The 22,969-nt window shown below is 40.6% G+C and overlaps 1 protein-coding gene across 1 annotated transcript in view; it reads right to left on the reverse strand.

Annotated features, from left to right (window-relative positions):
- The window catches only part of cux1a (cut-like homeobox 1a), a 237,913-nt gene extending 217,249 nt beyond the window's left edge, over window positions 1-20,664 (reverse strand). Inside the window, exon 1 of the mRNA XM_084178371.1 lies at window positions 20,587-20,664. Coding sequence (XP_084034497.1) covers window positions 20,587-20,649 — 63 coding nt within the window. The 5' untranslated portion in view covers window positions 20,650-20,664. The remainder of the gene's footprint in view (window positions 1-20,586) is intronic.
- Between the last annotated feature and the right edge of the window lie 2,305 nt (window positions 20,665-22,969).

The following is a 22,969-nucleotide window of genomic DNA, read 5'->3' on the forward strand; positions in this document are numbered from 1 at the left end:
TACATAAACTGCATTACCTCAGAAAGTGTGTCGGACAAGACGTGAGCATCTGTGTGTTGTGCTGATAAATCAACTCTGAGGGATAAACAACACTGTTTCACTTCACCAAAAGAGAAATGTTAAATTAGACTATGTCATTGGGAACTAGCTTCACTTGCAACAGATTTATGACCAAGTCTATAACATTATCCAATCAGTTAAGGTCATGCATTTTACTTAACTTATTTGATTGAGTAAAAAGGCAAAAACGACATACCGGTAGCCAGACCATATGGATAGTATGACCGTCCATCACAGTCATGATATGTGTTGCTTCCTTGTATTGATCAGCATTGGTGTAGGCTAGTAGGCTAGACAGTAGCATAGACAGTAAAGGTGCATGTCAGTGAGCCTGTCATGTAACACATTCAGTATAGACATGCCAGCACTCCATCACAGGACGCTAATCAATTCAGCCAGGTTAATAATTCATAAAGCAGGGAGGAGAAAAATGTATAATGTTATAGCTGGACTGAGACAGCGGTGGCAGTTCAGGCTGGGGGCAGGGAACGGTGGAGGGAGGGAAGAAAGGATGGGAGAAAGGAGGAGAGGAGGAGGCGGCAGTCAGGGACACAGTGCTGGGGCAGTCAGCTGTACTGAACAGCACACCACAGCACTCTCTGCACTTCCAATTTTAATGTCCAATCTGTCAGCCTGACAAAATTGACTGAAGTTAACATGGGTGAATCTTATTGACAGCTAGCCTACAGCTAGTCTGCCATATTCAAATGGCAACTGATACTGGTGGGTTGGCAGGTGCTGTGAATGGAACATTGAATAATTTTGTCCATATTCAGAATGCTGAAAACCGTACTGAAAATTCACTTCCAATTTTAGACTACTAACATATCTTCTGACTATAAGGGTGACCTAGAAGGATCAAGATCAAGGAAGATATTGAACTATACTTATGGATGTGGACAGGGCCATGGGAGAGGTATCCATTCATTTAAATTGTGTGGCATAATAGAGCACTTTTCCAGAGTTTAAGAAATGACTGATGTGGTTGTTCACACATTTCTCTTTTTCCCCCTCATCATTGAGTACTCTATGTTCATCCCTTTTCAGGTAACTGACTGCATTATTCAAGGGTACAAGTCAGGGAGAAGCAATAATTATATCAGTCTCTGGGCATTGGTCTGAACTTGTAACACTGTATTGCGTACAATGGTTAAATCTCTATAAAGAATTAGGCCTAAAATACTTAGGTATCATATCTACACATTGGTAAACGTAACTGTGATGGCTTATCTTTTCACTGCTTGTGATTAACAGCCTTGTCTCACGGTCATAATATCGAGGTCATGGAGTATCATGTGACAGAAGATGATACAGGTTCGACAGAATTATCTATTTCCAATGCAGCCCTACATAATGAGAAACTAAACACAGAATCGCTGTGCTGAACAAAACATTCTGTGCTGTATTATATTTAGAAGGCTGACTGATACAGAGATAGCGGCTGCTCAGGCACTTTCTAACTTGGCAATCAGAGTGAGGTAACCCTGCCAGCCAGAGAAAAAGAGAGCCGGTTGTACTCCCAGGCAGTTGACATTTTGTGTAACCTGACACACCCTTGATTCATGGCTAATTTGGACACCAGAGCTGAGTGGAAGCAAGAACAGAACATCGCCCCTCCTCCCTGGTCGCCTGCCTACCCTCTTAAGTAAAAATCCAGAGACCGGCACACAGAGAGAGAGGCCTCATATGCACCAACAAAACACATTAGCAACATCCCATGGATAAAACAATGGATGGAATAAAGTTGGCTACATCTTGCCTATTTGTTCACAAGTTGCCCATTTGAACTTCCCACCGCCTAGAGTTTCCTGACAGTCTCTGCGGTCGGCTGCCGGAAACGTGCTCTGGTGTTATAATTTCGTGCACATTTGCCGTCTGCCGGGTTCTGACGGGGATAGTCAGACTTTTCAATCATTCCTCCGTGGGAGCTGAGAGGGCCGTTCCTGAGCCTAAATGGAGTGTGCTTTAATGGCCCCCCGAGCTGCCCCCCTCTGATTAAACATGGCATGTGAGTGAAATACTCACCCAGTAAGAGTCGGCCTGCTCCTAAAACATTTACAGCCCCCATGGGGGGAGGGCCTGGGGTTACTGCAACGCCCCACCAAAAAAATCAATACGGTCAACCCTGCAATAACTCAACCCACTTATTGAGAAATATTCTCTCAAGAAACGTACCTGGAGGCAAAGAGGTTTTTGGAGAGCATTAGCCAGTGAAGTGTAGTTGTGGATGAAGTTCTTTAAAATTCTAATTCCACTTTATTGAGATTGATTTAGACACTGGGTGGTAACGTACAAGAAATAAAAGTAAAAAGTGTTCAGACATTTGTAGATCAACAGAAAACAACAGGTTCTTTAAATTGTATCGAAATGCAGGCAGCAGTTGTGTGTATATAATCTGACCATTACCTAGGCTGGGGGGAAACACCAATGACTCCGACTTTAAGCAGCGTAATAATATTACTGTGTTAAAGGGCAACTCCGCCACTTTTAACATTTGGGTTGTTATTATGAAGTATTTAGTGATGTCCTACATAGTTTTAGTGTAATTTTATGATTTAATGTTTACTGTTTAGTAGCCTCTAGGTGCTGAGCGATTAGTGCTAGGGATGGGCAATTGACCTTTTTTGACTCTTCGAGTACTGGCATGATTTTCTTTCGAGTACTCGAATGAAAACAATAGCTATTTTTAAAACAAGGCGCTGGAAAAAAATATTGCGCATTTATCTATATGCCAACAGTTAGCAACAATTACCAATTTTTCATAACCATTACAGATCCTAATTGATAAATTGCCATATATACAGTCAATAAAAAAAAAGTGCCATTTAAGATTAATTTATTGAAACTGTAATATCGACTGGTTATATTATATTGTGGAACACAATCTTCAAAAAGGTAGTAACTTCAGCAGTGTGGCTCTTGCTTGTAGAAGCCTATGGCTGTGCAATGGCATAGCCTTGTTTTGTTAATTTAGCAGACAAGATGCTCTTATTTCCCGAGCCCTTAAAACAGTCAAGACACATATTTTATAGTAAAAAAGGGATGTAATATAACAGAATAGTGTGAAGTGATTCACATCTCATGTCTGGAACAGTTATTCTTAAAGAGTGATCATTTGAAACCGGGCTCAATTTGGCAAGTTCAAAGACAAACCAAAATCTGTCTTCTTTTTGATTTAGTTTATTATGCCTGTGCCTTGGAATTTTCAAAATTGATTAATAATTCTACATTGAACACTGGATGGGGATGAATTATGGCCAGGACATCTGTTTGGTGAGTAGGCTTAATGATTCTGATGAAAATATGCTCTTTGTCTTCATCAAATTAATGTTTTGCATATTTTCAGTGTGGAACCTGTCTATATTTACATGTTTAGGAGGGGTAATAGCCTAGTCTAACCAATTCTATATGCCACTTACAGTTCGTAAAGTAGGGTCGTCACTAACGTTAGTTACAACAAAGTCATAAACCCTGCCTGTTTCTACAATTCCACTTCTTAAAATCTGATTTTAAACCTTTAACCCTAACCATACTTAGTCTGAACCTTAAATTAAGACCAAAAATCATGAATTTTTATGATATAGACAATTTTGACTTTGTGGCTGTGATAACTAGTGACAACCACAAAGTAGCCTAAGTGGAAAATGACGCAATTATTCCAAAACTGCAGCTCATTGTTGGAACACATTTCCCTACTTCAGTCAACCAGTCCATGTAGAATGTGTGATGAAACTGTTGTCATGTGGCAAGGAATGTCAGTTAGATATGTTTTTATAGGCATTTAGATAAAAAAGTTTTATAGTATTTGAAAAATAATTCATCTCTGATTAAAGATCGAGTTTTGACGTCAGTTCGAGTACTCATGCCCATCCCTAATTAGTGCTTTTTGAGGTCGATTCGGTTTCGATTCGATTTATTAAAAAATCATCACGATTTTTTAAACATTAAATGCACTATGCATTATGTGGGTTGAATACAGCAAAAACACAGAATAAAACTATTAATAAAAGTCGTGACAGCTGATCACTTATTAACCATCAGTTATTCACATTACTTTACTTTAAAATATTTCAGTTGTTGTGTATATTACATTTGATTTATTTGATGACTTTATTATTTCATTCCAAGTCATCTCATCTCTATAGAGCTGCTGCCTATGCTGTCTGACAAAATCACTATTTTAGTAGTTCTTCAAAGTAAATAAGACATGCTTTTATTACAGCTGAATACCAACTATCAATCTCTTAATCATGTATTTTCAGGTAGAGATACCTCACGAAGAAACTTCTCTCTTTGTATCCCCTCTTGATCGCGCATTCTTCTCTCTTACGAGGCGTAAAAGAAACACAGATCTGAAAAGTTTAGTTGCGGATTATGGTCATTGTAGTTAATTATCACGCTATCTGCGCTAAACTATGTAGAACATTGGCATGTTGAAAACTACAACTCCCTACTACATCGCACAGTTCGGGCATATGATCAGATTTATCTCTAGAGAAACTGCAGCGCAATGTGCACATTGAAAAAAAACGGAACTAAATGGAATTCAATTTATTGAACTGTCGTCAGTCAATTAGTTGTTTAAAAAACAAAAAAATAACCAACACTTTGGTTAAATCACTCAGCACTAGTAGTCTCGCGTTGCCATACCTCCAAAATCACTTCGTTGTCATGCCTGGAGAATTTTGTATTGCAAAAACGGTTTGAATGGTCTGCTGGCTCCCAGCAGCATGATTTTGATTGGACATTACATTTTAAGAACCCTCCCCCCACACACTCCCGTAGAAGGGGTGCTGTGTGTTATGTGTGTCACTGTTTTCCGTCCGGGTATTTGTTGCCTATGCTACTTTCAAGTGCTAGTTTTCAAGTTATCAAGTGTGGCCGACAGTCTGCGATTTATATTTATTGAAATTGAAAGTGGATTACGCTGGTAAAGTCAAACGTCACAACACGTTCTAAACCACTCTGACGACAAACATACTTTTTTAATTGTCTCCCTTCGTCCACATTGCTGCTGGCAGCGCATTGCTACCACCTTTTTTGTTGTTGAAGATTGCACATTACTTTGTTTTTGTAAGGACCCAAGAAACGTAGGCAGTGGGAGAACTTATTCAAGTAAGTAAACACATTTTTACAATGTTAAAAAACTATGTGACTACATTTTGCAGCTTATCATATCGCATGCAAAGCCAATGCAACCATAGGCCTACAGTATGAAGGCATTACTGGCCTTATTGGCATCTGAAGCTGAGAATTGCTAAACTCACACATTATTTACATGTTGAGCTATATGTTCTCAATTTACAATGATACCAGTCGACAATGTATATGTGGCAAACCATACCAGATTTTGTACATGCCTTTTAATTGCTGACATAAAATTGTTTAGTGCAAATCTGACCCTTGTAATTCAGGTCCAGTATGAAAATAAGGACATGACAATTAGGCTACAGGAGATAAGCATTACAGGTGACATATTATGAGAATCATTTTATTTTATTTTATTTTAATTCATTTTAGCAATGTTGCTTGCAAAATGATTGCAGTTGTTCCTATAGATAGTACTGTCTATGTATCACTGACCCTGGATAAACTGGCAACTGGGTTAACACAGCTAATCTTTTAGGTCAATAATATTCTTTTTTTTATATTTTTTTATGGCTTTATAATTGTGAGAGAAATGTAACTAGCTAGTAGCTATCTACTTAGATATACCTAGGTAGCTTACAAGGCTAGCTGACTTCTCAAATCGAACCTCAGGACACTGTCAATAGCCGGCTATCACCCGGTACTCTAGCATGCCTCTTAGAAACTGTTGCCCTTTGTATATAGAGTCATTGAACAATGGTCACTTTAATAATGTTTACATACTGTTTTACCTACTTTATATGTATATACTGTATTCTAGTCATGACTCATCCTATATAACTACACCTGTACACACCTGTTCTATTCATACAGTGCATTCAGAAAGTATTTAGACCCCTTCCCCTTTTCCACATTTTCTTATGTTACAACCTTATTCTAAAATAGAGTAAATAAATGTTTTTCCTCATCAATCTACACACAATACCCCATAATGACAAAGCAAAATTGTAGCATATTTATATATTTATTTAAACAGAAATAGCTTATTTACATAAGTAACCCTTTGCTATGAGACTCGAAATTGAAATTGAAACAAAAACCAAGCCATGAGGTCGAAGGAATTGTCCGTAGAGCTCCGAGACAGGATTGTGTGGAGGCAAAGACCTGGGGAAGGGTACCAAAACATTTATGCAGCATTGAAGGTCCCCAAGAGCACAGTGGCCTCCATGTTTATTAAATGGAAGAAGTTTGGAACCACCAAGACTCTTCCTAGAGCTGGCCGCCCGGCCAAACTGAGCAATCGGGGGAGAAGGGCCTTGGTCAGGGAGGTGACCAAGAACCTGATGGTCACTCTGACAGAGCTCCAGAGTTCCTCTGTGGAGATGGGAGAAACTTCCAGAAGGATAACCATCTCTGCAGCACGCCACCAATCAGGCCTTTATGGTAGAGTGGCCAGACAGAAGCCACTACTCAGTAAAAAGGCACACGAAAGCCAGCTTGGAGTTTGCCAAAAGGCACCTAAGGACTCTCAGACCATGAGAAACAAGATTATCTGGTCTGATGTAACCAAGATTGAACTCTTTGGCCTGAATGCCAAGCGTCACGTCTGGAGGAAACCTGGCACCATCCCTACGGTGAAGCATGGTGGAGGCAGCATCATGCTGTGGGGATGTTTTTCAGCGGCAGGGACTGTGAGACTAGTCAGGATCGAGGGAAAGATGAACGGAGCAAAGTACAGAGAGATCCTTGATGAAAACCTGCTCCAGAGCACTCAGGACCTCAGACTGGGGCGAAGGTTCACCTTCCAACAGGACAACAACCCTAAGCACACAGCCAACAACGCAGGAGTGGCTTCGGGACAAGTCTCTGAATGTCCTTGAGCTGCCCAGCCAGAGCCCGGACTTGAACCCGATCGAACATCTCTGGAGAGACCTGAAAATTGCTGTGCAGTGACGCTCCCCATCCAACCTGACAGGGCTTGAGAGGATCTGCAGAGAAAAATGGGAGAAACTCCCCTAATACAGGTGTGCAAAGCTCGTAGCGTCATACCAAAGAAGACTCGAGGTTGTTATCGCTGCCAAAGGTGCTTCAACAAAGTACTGTGTAAAGGGTCTGAATACTTATGTAAATGTATATTTCAGGTTTTTATTTTTAATACATTTGCAAACATTTCTAAAAACCTGTTTTTGCTTTGTCATTATGTGGTATTGGGTGTAGATTGATGAGGGAAAAAAACTATGTAATCCATTTTAGAATAAGGCTGTAACGTAACAAAATGTGGAGAAAGTCATTGGGTCAGAATACTTTCCGAATGCACTGTTTGTGTATTTGGGCTGCAATCTGAGGTTAAGTGAACGCTAATAAACGTATCCTAGTTCTATCCAAGTTTATCATTTTAAAAGGCTAATTGATCATTAGAAAACCCTTTTGCAATTATGTTAGCACAGTTGAAAACTGTTGTGCTGATTAAAGAAGCAATAAAACTGCCCTTCTTGAGACTAGTTGAGTATCTGGAGCATCAGCAATTGTGGGTTCGATTACAGGCTCAAAACGGCCAGAAACAAAGAACTTTCTTCTGAAACTCGTCAGTCTATATTCTTGTTCTGAGTAATGAAGGCTATTCCATGCGAGAAATTGCCAAGAAACTGAAGATCTCGTACAACGCTGTGTACTACTCCCTTCACAGAACAGCGCAAACTGTCTCTAACCAGAATAGAAAGAGGAGTGGGAGGCCCCGGTGCACAACTGAGCAAGAGGACAAATACATTAGTGTCTAGTTTAAGAAACAGACGCCTCACAGGTCCTCAACTGGCAGCTTCATTAAATAGTACCCGCAAAACACCAGTCTCAACGTCAACAGTGAAGAGGCGACTCCGGGATGCTGACCTTCTAGGCAGAGTTGCAAAGAAAAAGCCATATCTCAGACTGGCCAATAAAAATAAAAGATTAAGATGGGCAAAAGAACACAGACACTGGACAGAGGAAGATTGGAAAAAAGTGTTATGGACAGATAAATCAAAGTTTGAGGTGTTCGGATCACAAAGAAGAACATTTGTGAGACGCAGACTAAATGAAAAGATGCTGGAGGAGTGCTTGATGCCATCTGTCAAGCATGGTGGAGGCAATGTGATGGTCTGGGGGTGCTTTGGTGGTGGTAAAGTGGGAGATTTGTACAGGGTAAAAGGGATCTTGAAGAAGGAAGGCTATCACTCCATTTTGCAACGCCATGCCATACCCTGTGGCGGCACTTGATTGGAGCAGGGAAGAAGCAGTCAGCTGGTATTCTGTCTATAATGGAGTGGCCAGCACAGTCACCGGATCTCAACCCTATTGAGCTGTTGTGGGAGCAGCTTGACCGTATGGTACGTATGAAGTGCCCATCAAGCCAATCCAACTTGTGGGAGGTGCTTCAGGAAGCATGGGGAGAAATCTCTTCAGATTACCTCAACAAATGTTGATTTGTTGAGGTTATTGTATTGTTTCTAGATATTACTGCAATGTTGGAGCTAGAAACATAAGCATTTCGCTGCACCTGCGATAACATCTGCAAATCTGTGTACTTGTGTATAAAATAAACTGCAATTGTGTCTGACAGAATGATACTGGTCTGAAAATGACCTTGTTTTGGAAGAGGAAGAATCTGGCAAGAACATCTCACAGTGAAGTAGGCTACCCGTTTTATCATTAACGACTTGCGAAGCCAGATTGCAACCTCCTGTCCTGTACTATCTCGCTCTGGAAAACGGGGGGGGGGGGGGGGGGACTATTTCTTTCCCATAGCTCTTAATTCCCAAGTACTTCAGATTCCCTCATTTTCTCCAAACTGTTTCCAGATGTTTCTGCACAGAAGCAGATAAATTGCTGCTCTACTTTTTTTTGCTTCCTTTCACAGCGACGACCCCCCTTGTTTTCACTGTAAGCTTACTGTTTCAATTTAGGCATTGATGCTTTTCAGACTCTCTTACGAGCCATTTTACGTTGCCTTACATTTACTTTCTTGACCAGAGAATGAGAGCGCCAAAGTCTCAGTATCCCTTTTTATTTTCTCTCTGTGTGTGAATTCAGTGGATCAACAAATTCTAATATGGGAACAGATCACAAAGGGAGTTCTATCATCTCCTGGTCTTGAAGTGCTGTCGCTTCAAAGCCGTCTAAACTGGAAACAAAAAGACCTGTCAAAAGGTTGATATTAACATCTCCTCAGATGTTTTACTGTGGAATATGTTTAACCCTGGCGATAGAAACATCCCTTTCATGGTGTGATATAATACAAGAGGTTGTCAAAGCAGTTGCTGACTCACGTCATTCTTGTATAGTCTATGCCTAAATGTACCTGCGTTAAATAGGGACAACATGGCCTTGGTGATAGAAGTCTGCTGGCTGTGGCATTGCAGACATCATACCTCAGTCCCTGAAGTACACACTCACATTCAGGGTGAACACAATGAAAATGAACACTATCCACAATCTGAATTTCCGCTGACTAGGCTAGATAAAAATTATCAAAAGCAAGCTGTATGATTTTGTCTTCAAGCCTTTATAGACAAGTGTCTCCTCCGTGATGTGCCTGTATGCGAGACTCATAACGGATACACATGTCAACAAGATGCTTAAATGCTTTATTCAAGCTCCACTACTTCCCGTGATAATGTTCCTCCACTTACTCTCAGGATTGATCTATTTTTCTGCCAGAGTTCTCAAACAGTGAAAGAGAGACTGTGGCTGCCAGACAATAGTTTGTGAGGCTGGAAGAAGTTAGACTGGATAGTGAATGGAGGCAGGATGCAGTCACAGTGCGTGGGCATGCTCTGCAGTGTAGCCTTTACGTTAGAGCCAGTGGGCAGAGGGAAGTGAGTGAGGAGGGGCCAATTCCCTGGATCCCTCCATCTAACCCACCCACCCTCCCCGGCTGAAATGGACAGCACATTCCAGGGTAATTATGTATTTGGCGTCAGGGTTTCTATAAAAACTGTTTGAGGCAAAGGGGGCCCCCATGAAACCCCAGCTCACAGAGAGAGGGCGAGAGATAGATACAGTGGAGGGAGGGATGGGGCAGACGTAGTGAGGTAATGTAGAGGATAGTGTGAACTGGCTCTGGGCCTGACCCCTCTCCTCATTCCCAGAGCCACAGAGCTCATCTAGCCATTTGCATCCGAGTCCCTTCCACCATTAAAGAACACTGTACTGTAATCTTTTTTTTTTTTTACTTTGGAAAAGAACATTCATTCATTGAGTAGTGTAGTATCCCGATTTAAGACACACATTCCTAACTGCGAACTGAGAGTATTCAGTTAAAAGTTAGTCTGAAGAGTTTCATGGTTGCTCACATTGCATCTCTAGTCAGGAAAGAGCCCTTTGTGATTACTCTGCCTGGACCTATTTGTCTGACAGTGGAGATAAACCACTGATTGCCGAGCACAGCTCGCTACAGAACAAAAACTATGGCCAGGCAAGGAGTACATTTAAACTGATTTGTTAATCCAAGTGCGGTCCAAATGTCTTTATAAAAAAAATTTAATTCTCTGCATCATAAAAATGACCACAGATGATGGATTCCTTCTGAGCTTTTACAGGCATGTCTGACTAGTCTTATTTCACACAAGGAGGGATAAAAAGATAGTGAAGATAAGTTACAGCGTGTACGTCTTACAGCATTTAACTGTGCAGTGAGACAAGGGGTTCCAGCTGTGATCATTGAGCACAGCTCACACAATGACAGACTGATCGGGACTGAAGCGTGTTGCCTCGAAGAATGTGGTCCACAAAATACTGCGGGTCCCAAATGCTATGTGAAAACACATAAATATCAAGCTTTCCATTGCAATTACAAACTCCCAGGGGAAAAGGCAAAGACGCTTGGGCTAAATTTGGGTGGGGACATGCAAATGTCTGTCTTGTTTTGTGTCTTGTTTACAAGCTTGTTGGAGTTTGAAGTGGCGTGGATCTGACTGGGGAATCGACGGGATGGGAGTGTGTGTGGTGGGGGCGGGGTTGAGGGATAGCAGAGCGCTGAGGCACAGTTCTCCTTTAATTTCTGCATTAAGGAGTTTTCTAAATTTAGTCCTGAGTGCAGGCTCCAGCTTTTTCACTGACATGTGGCAAAGCTAGTCAGGAACTTGCCTGTTTTAGCATGGATGATTCATACTCAGGTGCCTGTGTATCTAAAATCCTGCTGTACAAACATGTGACCTGAGAGACCAGAGAGCATACAGCTCTCACTTTGACTTAGATCTAACACCTTCATAGAAACTTTAAATATTTGAGAGTGGATCTTTGTGTTGTTGCATCAATGTATATTTTTTGTATGTAATGGCGCTGCAATGGATAGCTGTCATTTTACGGGATCCTGACCAATTCTGCTATTTTGTGTTTCTTTTGCGCAGATTGTAACTTTTTTTGTACATAATGTTTCTGCCATTGTTTGCTATGACTGAAAAGAGCTTCTGGACATCAGAACAGCGATCACTAACCTCAATTTTGATTAATATTTCTACTTTAACGAGTCTGAGGAGCAGGAGATACTGCTCACCATGGACCAGGCCTTAATCCCAGAGACTCGGAAAAGGAAGGGCGTAAGAGAGGCCGACGTGCTGGCACCCTGACGAAACTACGTTGGCGAGTAGATAAAGCACCTCTACCCTCCATTCTATTGGCCAACTGGAGAACAAACTGGACAAGCTCCGTTCGAGACTATTCTATCAACAGGACCTAAAGAACTGTAATACATTTTTACATTTTAGTTATTTAGCAGACGCTCTTATCCAGAGCAACTTACAGTTAGTGAGTGCATTTATTAATTTTTTTCATACTGGCCCCCCATGGGAATCGAACCCACAACCCTCTACCAACTGAGCTACACGGGACTATAATAGCCTATGTTTCTCGGAGTCGTGAATGAACAAGGGAATGGACAATATACACTGAGTGTAGAAAACATTATGAACACCTGCTTTTTCCATAACATACACTGACCAGGTGAAAGCTATGATCCCTTATTGATGTCACTTGTTAAATCCACTTCAAAATCAGTGTAGATTAAGGGGAGGAGACAGGTTAAAGAAGGATTTTTAAGCTTTGAGACAATTGAGACATGGATTGTGTATGTGTGCCATTCAGAGGGTGAATGGGCAAGTGCCTTTGAACGGGGTATGGTAGAACTGCAACGCTGCTGGTTTTTTTATGCTCAACAGTTTCCCGTGTGTATAAAACAATATTTTAAAAAATTCAAACAGGAAGTACCAGTGACGCGTTCAATTCGAAAGTGATCCGATGAAGCGGATGCTAAACTACAGGACTGTTTCGCTAGCACAGACTGGAATACTTTCTGGGATTCATCCGATGGCATTGAGGAGTTTACCACATCAGTGACAAATTCATTAATAAGTGCTTCGACGACATCGTCCCTACAGTGACCGTACGTACATATCCCAACCTGAAGCCATGGATTACAGGCAACATCCGCACATAGCTAAAGGCTAGAGCTTCTGCTTTCAGGGAGCGGGACACTAATCCGGACGCTTATAAGAAATCCCGCTATGACCTCCGACGAACCATCAAACAGGCAAAGCGTCAATACAGGACTAAGATCGAATCCTACTACGCCGGCTCTGACGCTCGTCGGATGTGGGAGGGCTTGCAAACTACCATGGATTACAAAGAGAAACCCAGCCGCGAGCTGCCCAGTAAAAATTGTCAAAGATTCCAGCCACCCAAGTCATAGACTGTTCTCTCTGCTACCGCACGGCAAGCGATACCGATGCACCAAGTCTGGAACCAAAAGGACCCTGAACAGCTTCTACCCCTAAGTCATAACACTGTTAAATAGTTAGTTAAATAGTAAACCAAATAGCTACCCAGACTATCTGCATTTACCCTTTTTGCACTAACTTTTTTGACTCGTCACATACGCTGCTTCTGTTTATTATCTATCCTGTTGCCTAGTCACTTTATTCCTAGTTATATGTACATATCTACCTCAATTACCTCGTACACCTTCACATCGACTCGGTACCCTGTGAATATAGCCAAGTTACTCATTGTGTATTTATTATTACTTTTCAATTATTTCTCTTTTCTTTCTCTCTGCATTGTTGGGAAGGGCCCGTAAGTAGCATTTTTCACTGTTAGTCTTCACCTGTTGTTTACGAAGCATGTGACAAATAAAATGTGATTTGATCTTTAAAATGAAGACGTAGGTCAATAGTCTTGTCTGTTGAAGAGCTCAGCGAAAATAATCCTTCCATCAAATTCTTCTCGATGGAGCACAACTCGAAAAGACACGTCTGTGTTGCAACAGAGGGTTAAAAATAACATAGGGGAGCCAAAGCCCAGCCTGTGTCTGCCACATCATAAATATCAAACTGATATGCTTACAGCCAACGGCAGGCCGGCACAAGTTTAGGGCACAGGGGAGCTCAAATCTCCATGGTGCGGTCATGGGCGACATTGCTTCCTTCACTAATCTACATATGTTGACGTGTAAAATGCAGGACCACACACAGGTCCGAATGCCTCCGAGAACAGCATCTTACCTGCAGTTGGACACCTTACAAGCATACGGAATCAACACAGGTGGTATGCTGAGGTGCCGCCCACAGCCAAGTGACCCTTTGAAATGGCTGAGAACCTATTTCGTAATGGACGTCTAAGAAAAATAAGCTCAGAGGCTGGTGTAAGGGCAAGAGTACTGTACTAGATAAGCTTCTTCTCTCAAGCAAACATCTCTGTACAGTAACAAACACTTTGCTAGCTACTGCAAATGTAAACCAGACACTCCAACCATGCTCTCCCTATAATTTCAATGTAGGCCCAATATACTGAGTATACCAAACATTAGGAACACCTTCCTAATATTGAGTTGTACCCCACCTTTTGCCCTAAGAACAGCCTCAATTCGTCAGGGCATGGGCTCTACAAGGTCTGGAAAGCATTCCACAGGGATGCTGGCCCATGTTGACTCCAATGCTTCCCACAGTTGTGTCAAGTTGGCTGGATGTCCTTCGGATGGTGGACCATTCTTGATACACACAGGAAACTGTTGCGCGTGAAAAACCCAGCAGCGTTGCAGTTCTTGACACAAACCGGTGTGCCTGGCACCTACTACCATACCCTGTTCAAAGGCACCAATCTTTTGTCACCCTCTGAATGGCAGACATTCACAATACGTCTAAATTGTCTCAAGGCGTAAAAATCCTTAGTTAACCTGTCTCCTCCCCTTCATCTACACTGATTGAAGTGGATTTAACAAGTGACATCAATAAGGGATCATAGCTTTTACCTGGATTCACCTGGTCAGTCTATGTCATGGAAAGAGCAGGTGTTCTAAATGTTTTGTATACTCAGTATACATAACACAGCTCATTCAACATAAAGATGTTACAGTCTGCCTTAATAGTTTGAAACCTGAACTAATTCTGGGAAAATAGTAACAGAAAATGTAAGTTAAAAACAATGTTCAGTGGAAAAACTAAAACATTAAACATGCTATAATAACAGATTTTACAACTCACGTCTCAGATGGATAATTTTAATAAAGCACTACATCAAAAACAGATCTGCAACATTTGGCAGATAAAAGCCATGAAAAAATCATAATATTACCATGTGTCAATACATGGGGAGGGTTATGAACAAAGTGGCACAAATCAAACTTAAAATCAGGAGAGCAAGGGCCTGAATAGAAAACTGTGGGCGCCCTTTCAACTACAAAGGCAGCCCCGTAATGGTGCCGTTTCAAAGTTTCACACTGAGCTGCCTACTGTAAGCTGCATAGAGAACATGTCCCAAAAAAGGCCCTGACAAGAAACTACTTTATTCCGAGCTTCATCAAAGGGCCGACCGCAGAGATGCAAGCTCCTGTGGGCTGTCTGAGATGAGCAGGAAAATATTGAAAGTCACCACATCGCGTCAGATAGCCTAGCAGTTGGGCCAGTAACCGAAAGGTTGCTGGTTCGAATAACAGAGCTGACAAGGTGAAAAATCTGTCGATGTGCACTTGAGCAAGGCACTTAACCTCTATTTGCTCCAGGGGCACCGTACTACTATGGCTAAACCTGTAAAACAACACATTGAGATATCTGGTGTCTGTGACAATAAAACATTATTTTACATGATATTTTTATCTGAGAGGGGTAGTTTGTGTGTGTGTGTGTGTGTGTGTGTGTTAATTTCCTTCAAATCCTTAGCCCCTAACTCTGATCTTTGCACATGCACTGTCTGCAGTGTGAGCATCCTATATCCTAGTTTCCCTGTTTATTTGATGAACTACATAATATCCAGGACATGAAAACAGGGCATTTAATGATAGTGAAGTAGGAGTAGCATTTGTCAATGCATTGGTTCCACCTGGGCTGAGTTGAGCATTGAGTCCCAAAAACTGTGCAGTATGTACAGTAGGTGGTCTTTCCGACAGGATTGCATGAAAGTACCCGAACAGCTTGTGAAAAAACATTAATATCCTTGCAACACTCTGACAAGCTTTAGACATAGGCCTGCATTCCAGTTGGAAATAAGCCACTTTAGAATGTCTGGTGGTAAAAAATAAAATCCCCATTGGGTTTACTACAACATCTTGGATTCACATTATCTAATGCACTTCCCAGGTGATCCCTTAGTGGAAAGTAGTAGTTCCCTTGTTTGGGATAGTGGCCTCGATACAGAAATCCTATTTCTGCCGAGCCATTTAAGGTTTGTCTTGAAGCTTAATGTCTTTCCAATGTGGAATGCACCAATATGAGAAGGCCAGAAAACATAAACAATGTACTGGTTTATTACTTGTAACATGTACAGTACCAGTCAAAAGTTTGGACACACTCATTCAAGGGCTTTTCTTTATTTTTTACATTGTAGAATAATAGTGAAGACATCAAAACTATGAAATAACATGTCATGTAGTAACCAAAAAAGTGTTAAACAAATCAACATATATTTTATATTTGAGATTCTTCAAATAGCCACCCTTTGCCTTGATGACAGCTTCACCTGGAATGCTTTTCCAACAGTCTTGAAGAAGTTCCTACATATGCTGAGCACTTGTTGGCTGCTTTTCCTTCACTCTGCGGTCCAACTCATCCCAAACCATCTCAATTGGGTTGAGGTCGGGGGATTGTGGAGGCCAGGTCATCTAATGCAGCACTCCATCACTCTCATTCTTGGTCAAATAGCCCTTACACAGCCTGGAGGTGTGTTGGGTCATTGTCCTGTTGAAAAACAAATGATTGTCCCACTAAGCCCAAACCAGATGGGATGGCGTATCGCTGCAGAATGCTGTGGTAGCCATGCTGGTTAAGTGTGCCTTGAATTCTAAATAAATCACAGACAGTGTCACCAGCAAAGCACCCCCACACCATCACACCTCCTCCTCCATGCTTCACGGTGGGAACTACACTTGCGGAGATCATCCGTTCACCTACACTGTGTCTCACAAAGACACAGCGGTTGGAAGCAAAAATCTCCAATTTGGACTCCAGACCAAAGGACAGATTTCCACCGGTCTAATGTCCATTGCTCGTGTTTCTTGGCCCAAGCAAGTCTCTTCTTCTTATTGGTGTCCTTTAGTAGTGGTTTCTTTGCAGCAATTCGACCATGAAGGCCTGATTCACGCAGTCTCCTCTGAACAGTTGGTGTTGAGATGTGTCTTACTTGAACTCTGTGAATAACTTATTTGGGCTGCAATTTCTGAGGCTGGTAACGCTAATGAACTTATCCTCTGCAGCAGAGGTAACTCTGGGTCTTTCTTTCCTGTGGCAGTCCTCATGAGAGCCAGTTTCATTATAGCGCTTGATGGTTTTTGAAGAAACTTTCAAAGTTCTTCACATTTTCCGGATTGACTGACCTTCATGTCTTAAAGTAATGATGGACTTTCGTTTCTCTTTGCTTATTTGAGCTGTTCTTGCCATAATATGGACTTGGTATTTTACCAAATAGGGCTATGTTCTGTATACCCCGCCCCCCACCTTGTCACAACACAACTGATTGGCTCAAACTTATTAAGAAGGAAAGAAATTCCACAAATTAACTTTTAACAAGGCACACCTGTTAATTGAAATGCATTCCAGGTGACTACCTCATGAATCTGGTTGAGAGAATGCCAATAGTGTGCAAAGCTGTCATCAAGGCAAAGGGTGGCTAATTTGAACAATCTCAAATATAACATATATTTTGATTTGTTTAACACTTTTTTGGTTACTACATGATTCCATATGTGTTATTTCATAGTTTTGATGTCTTCTCTATTATTCTACAATGTACAAAATAGTAAAAATAAAGAAAAGCCCTTGAATGAGTAGGTGTGTCCAAACTTTTGTCTGGTACTGTACATGTATCACTAGCGACTCTTTATTCTGTGAGTCCAATTAAAAGTGGCTGTGGCGGCTTGTGATGAAAAGGCCAAATTGCAGCGCCTGAGCATATCCTGTCAGAAAGACTCACCGGTGGCAATACTGCAGCAAAGTAAATAAGTTGTCATCAATAATTGAGGTGAAATCTTCAGTGTACTCCCTGCTGTCTAGTCTGATCCTCCAGACAGGACCTCGCCTAGCTCCTCTCTGCTGAGCAGCTGTCTTGACTAATATCATCGGATGGGTTTTACCATGATTATTGCAGGGCTCTTAACACAACCTTTCTTGATGCATACTTTATGTGAGAACTATGTATGGCTGTCAAGACTCAATTTACACTCAGTGTATGTGTGTGTGTGTGTGTGTTTAGAATGATTGATAATAGTAGTTAACGTTTCTGACTAGATTAATGGTTCACTCTTTCTAAACAAATACAAAATACCCCCCAAAACATTCTCTGTGAGAGAGTATAACAAAATAGCCTAAATAATGCAAGGTATCTCTGCCAAAATATGTATTACTTAAGCTATAAACATTAGACATGTCATTATAGCTGAACTTGAGAATACATTTCGTTTCAGAATTCAATTTAACCGGGGTATGACGTTCCAACAAATGCAAATAAAGTAGGCCTATTACAAAATTGCATTATATTTAGATAACAGTGGAGGCAAAGTCATATGAATTTAACCATGACCACTTCAAAATTAAATCGAATCAATGTTGACTATTGTTAGCCAGAATGGAATGCACAACGCTTTAACCATTTAAATAAAGACATACACAATAACACTGCAGCCTATGGATTAATAAGGCAAACAGCACAATGTGCTTCTCTCAATTATCAGAGGGGTTACAGTGGGTACAATATCAGGCATTATATTCCGGGCGCCAAAAGCGCACCTCGTGTGAGAATCATAAAACAGTCATAAAAGCGTCAACATGTTCTACATCTTTTGGGGTTTTAAGTCAGACTGAAAAATATTTTGGGGGAGAAAGGCACAATAGCCTAGGCTACGTGAAAATATTCCCCCCAAAAAACCATGAATCAGTTGAATCCAAAATAGCCTGAACAAATTCCGATGGGGAAAGAACAGTATAGGAGCCTAGCAGTCAAATACACCCATATTGTATTTTAAAACAAATACAATTATTTAAAGAGGCGATGGCAAATGTCGCACAGGGCACAATAGCTGAGGAAACACATTCCTGTGATTGATTGTGAGATCAACCTGTTCCCTGGCCGCAGCAGAGCTTGGCTATGGCGGACACTCCGTGGCATGGAAAACAATGGTCGAGAATAAACGGCAAAGGGATTAATAAGATTATAACATATTTTCGCCACATTTTTTTAAATTTCATTAATCTTGCGATGGAAATATTGTCCCTTGAAAAATGCACGCATTGTCCCATTCCCCCTCCTGACACGTTATGCAAAACCCGTGAGACTCAGAGTGACGTGTACATTTCAAACGCATTCCTTTGATAGTAGCCTAGGGGCCACCTATATCGATATTACGACTCCTATTCATTTGAAAAACATTACTTTTGTATGTAAAATGCATGCAAAGAAGACAAATCCACGAAATTGGAGTTGAATTGGCTTTTAGTAGGCTACTAGGTTCACTGACATTTAGAAATCAGAAATTATACATAAATAAAAAGTAACCCGACAGGCCTATTGATTTCAAATGTTTAACTAGACTACATACACAAATAAGTATGTCGTGATTGGTAGTAGGGGTTTGTTTAAATGTGACAAATACACATTGAGTATCCTTCATGAAAACTAATACATTAGCAAACGTTTTCGAATCACATGAATTGTGACTCGTCCAATAACTCCTTAATTCTATAGACCTATTGATAGTCATTCGCACCCACCAAGCAATTTGCATTTGGAATAACATATTTTGAGATTAGGCTATTTCAAACATTAAACCAATGCCATTTGCCTAATATGCAAAAACCACACTCCCAAATTGCTACTGTCGATTATTCAACGGTCAATTCAAATTCAGGCTTAGATAACTTGAACCTGTTGAAATCAATTTAAAGAAGCGATGTATAAAGTTTGTGTAGGCTACGTGATTAATTTAAACTGCAGCCTTTGTCGAGATATAACTTTAAATTGTAAAATAGATAAACATAGCAAATCATGAACGCAAAAGTGCGCTCGTTTAAAATCTATTGAGCGCACAATTCAAACGAAATAAAGCATACAACTTGGTTATTAATTTAACGGTAGGCTAATCTATTTCAGATTAAAAACACGTAAAGTTGAACTTGGGTAAACAAATCCATGTCTACAGGATAGACTATGGCTACGCATAAAGAGTAGAAATCACAATTTCACTGGACTTCCTATCTTTAACACTTATCTTTCAACAGATTAACACTACCACGACATAAACTATGCGGAAACTAGACATTGACTAACTGTTTTTATATTATTAAAATATATATGAGTTACCTAGCTGTAGACTAAACACTTCCCTAAATAAAGAGCTCACACGGGGCAAGAGGCTTTGCCAGAGGATTTTCTCGAATATAATAACTATAAACAGCTATTATGAAAAGCATGGTGTCAAAGCATTTCGTATATTTCTTCTTCAAAAGCAATATTTCCCAGTGTAAAACATTTAAGATAACATAAATAAGTCACCTAACTCTTCTGCACCCAACTCGTTTCAGCACCACAGCGCCACCCGCGAGAGCTCTAGACAACAAACGCACTTATTTTCTTTAACAAAATTATTCAAACAAAACGCATCAAGAACATCAAATACATCCTCTCAAAAGTGTTAAGTTGCCAGTTTTGCACTAGAATAGTCTTCCATGAGTGTTGAATCGCCTTTGGTCCCCAAATTGCCATAGTGACCGCTTCCCCACGGCCATTATGTCTGATCGATGGGAATTGAACAAAGAGGATCAATTTCCGATCAACGAGAGAGCCGCTTTAATCAATGGAAGAAGCGAGCTCCAAAAGCGGCCACAAACACCGGCAAAGAGGGGCTCAAGCGCGAAGCCACAACTCGACAACGGGTTTCCACACATAAGGCTTCAAGAAAGCAGAGAAACTTGAAGGAAAAAGGCTGACCTGCAGCTGCTGTAAATCTAAGCGCTTCCAATATTGAAACATCGATCCCGCATTGGCCGCCATCTTGAGACATATTGAGACGGAGTGAGAGGCTGATAGAGAGAGCGCGAGGGGCTGGAGTTCAGTAGAAAGGAGGGGGAGCGCGCGCAAAACACGGAGCGGAGTAATTGAACAGGGCCATCGCTTATTGAACATGTGCGCGGAATGGAGTTATTGAACAGGAACCTGTAATATTGAATAGGGCCACGGAATAGAATTATTGAACGGGAGTTGGCAATTTCTTTAACAGCTAAAACACGGGATGGATCTTCCACGTAGATCGTGAACGATGCAGTAAGATTTGTTGTCTAGTGTGCATTTTGGACTGTTATTCGTTTTTCGACCTGTTACTCATGTTTTACATGTAGGCTATTATTTCTGATGTTTCTGTAATTTGTTTGTGCTATTTATTCATCAAATGCATTTAATGATTGTTGGATTAAGATTATCATGCTATAATATTTCGTTTTTACACTAGTCATGTTTTTGTGGCAGTCATCTTTTATGTCAAACAATTATTTTGTCAACCGTCAGTTCTCTTTCAGGTTAAAACAAACAAATTAAAACGTATAAACGCCTTATTGAAGTGTTCTTACTTGATCAAGACACCACCGATCAATTGATTGGTCGTTTTATAGTGGGGATATTTGTTGATAAAAAAGGAAACAGTGTCTGATCAAATGCATTTTAATTAGGCCTCTATAGTTGGATCTCGTTATATTGAGGTTGTTAACGTTGATATTAGAAAGGAATCAAATTAAACATGATAAAGTTCTGTAAGGTTTTTAAAAATAACACTGTGATAGTGGGTTAGACCTAATATTATTGTAAATTCATTCCTGCACAGAATATTTTACTTGAACTTTATTTAATAAATGTAGTAATTGCAATGTATAGTTTGCATTGTAAAAACATTACTATATCTTAACTATTTGACTTCATGGGCTGGTGTTTAGTTAATACTTCAGCCATTTCAACAATGTGTGCTTGAATTTGAACTTGAATTTGGGAGAACAGCGCCCCTGTAGGTCTGAAATAGGAATACAAGCAACCTGCTTGAATCTATAGGTTTCAATGTTGTGCTGTATACATAATGCTACTTTCGATTGGAAAGTTTCCTTATTTTGACATTAAAATCCATTCACCAACACCTTTTCTCAAATTTTCCAGATATAAAAATAGCCTAAAGTAAACTTACAGAATTTAATCACAACTTTGGTGTATTTGTTTTTGTTTATAATAGCGCAAAGAAATATATGTATGTCAAGTAACTCATGTAAACTTTTAACACATTTAAGAACTTGAATATTGCTGGATGTCAGTTGTAATTATTTTAAAGTCTCCAATAAAAAAGAATAATGTAATCGCAGTAATTATAAAGCCAGGTATTGTTCACTGCTGCACACATACTCATAATTTATTTGCCTTGATACAGCAGGCCTGAATGTAGCGTTATCTTTTAATATAATTTTTTTCCGTAGTCACAGACTGTTCCACATTTTTATTATGCTGATGAAGGTTATTTATATAACATACATACACTACCGGTCAAAAGTTTGGACACACCGACTCATACAAGGGTTTTTCTTTATTTTTTAAACTATTTTCTACATTGTAGAATAATAGTGAAGACATAAAAACTATGAAATAACACATATGGAATCATGTAGTAAGCAAAAAAGTGTTAAACAAATCCAAATATATTTTATATTTGAGATTCTTCAAATAGCCACCCTTTGCCTCGATGATAGCTTTGCACACTCTTGGCATTCTCTCAACCAGCTTCACCTGGAATGCTTTTCCAACAGTCTTGAAGGAGTTCTCACATATGCTGAGCACTTGTTGGCTGCTTTTCCTTCGCTCTGCCGTCCAGCTCATCCCAAATCATCTCAATTGGGTTGAGGTCGGGGGATTGTGGAGGCTAGGTCATCTAATGCAGCACTCCATCACTCTCCTTCTTGATCAAATGGCCCTTACACAGCCTGGAGGTGTGTTGGGTCATTGTCCTGTTGAAAAACAAATGATTGTCCCACTAAGCCCAAACCAGGTGGGATGGCGTATCGCTGCAGAATGCTGTGGTAGCCATGCTGGTTAAATGTGCCTTGAATTCTAAATAAATCACAGACAGTGTCACCAACAAAGCACCCCCACACCATAACACCTCCTCCTCCATGCTTTACGGTGGGAACTACACATGCAGAGATCATCCGTTCACCCACACCCGTCTCACAAAGACACAGCAGTTGGAAGCAAAAATCTCCAATTTGGACTCCAGACCAAAGGACAAATGTCCACCTGTCTAATGTCCATTGCTCGTGTTTCTTGGCCCAAGCAAGTCTCTTCT

This window comes from Coregonus lavaretus (genome assembly GCF_964263955.1).
Source record: "Coregonus lavaretus genome assembly, chromosome: 15".
Taxonomy (NCBI): Eukaryota; Metazoa; Chordata; class Actinopteri; order Salmoniformes; family Salmonidae; genus Coregonus; species Coregonus lavaretus.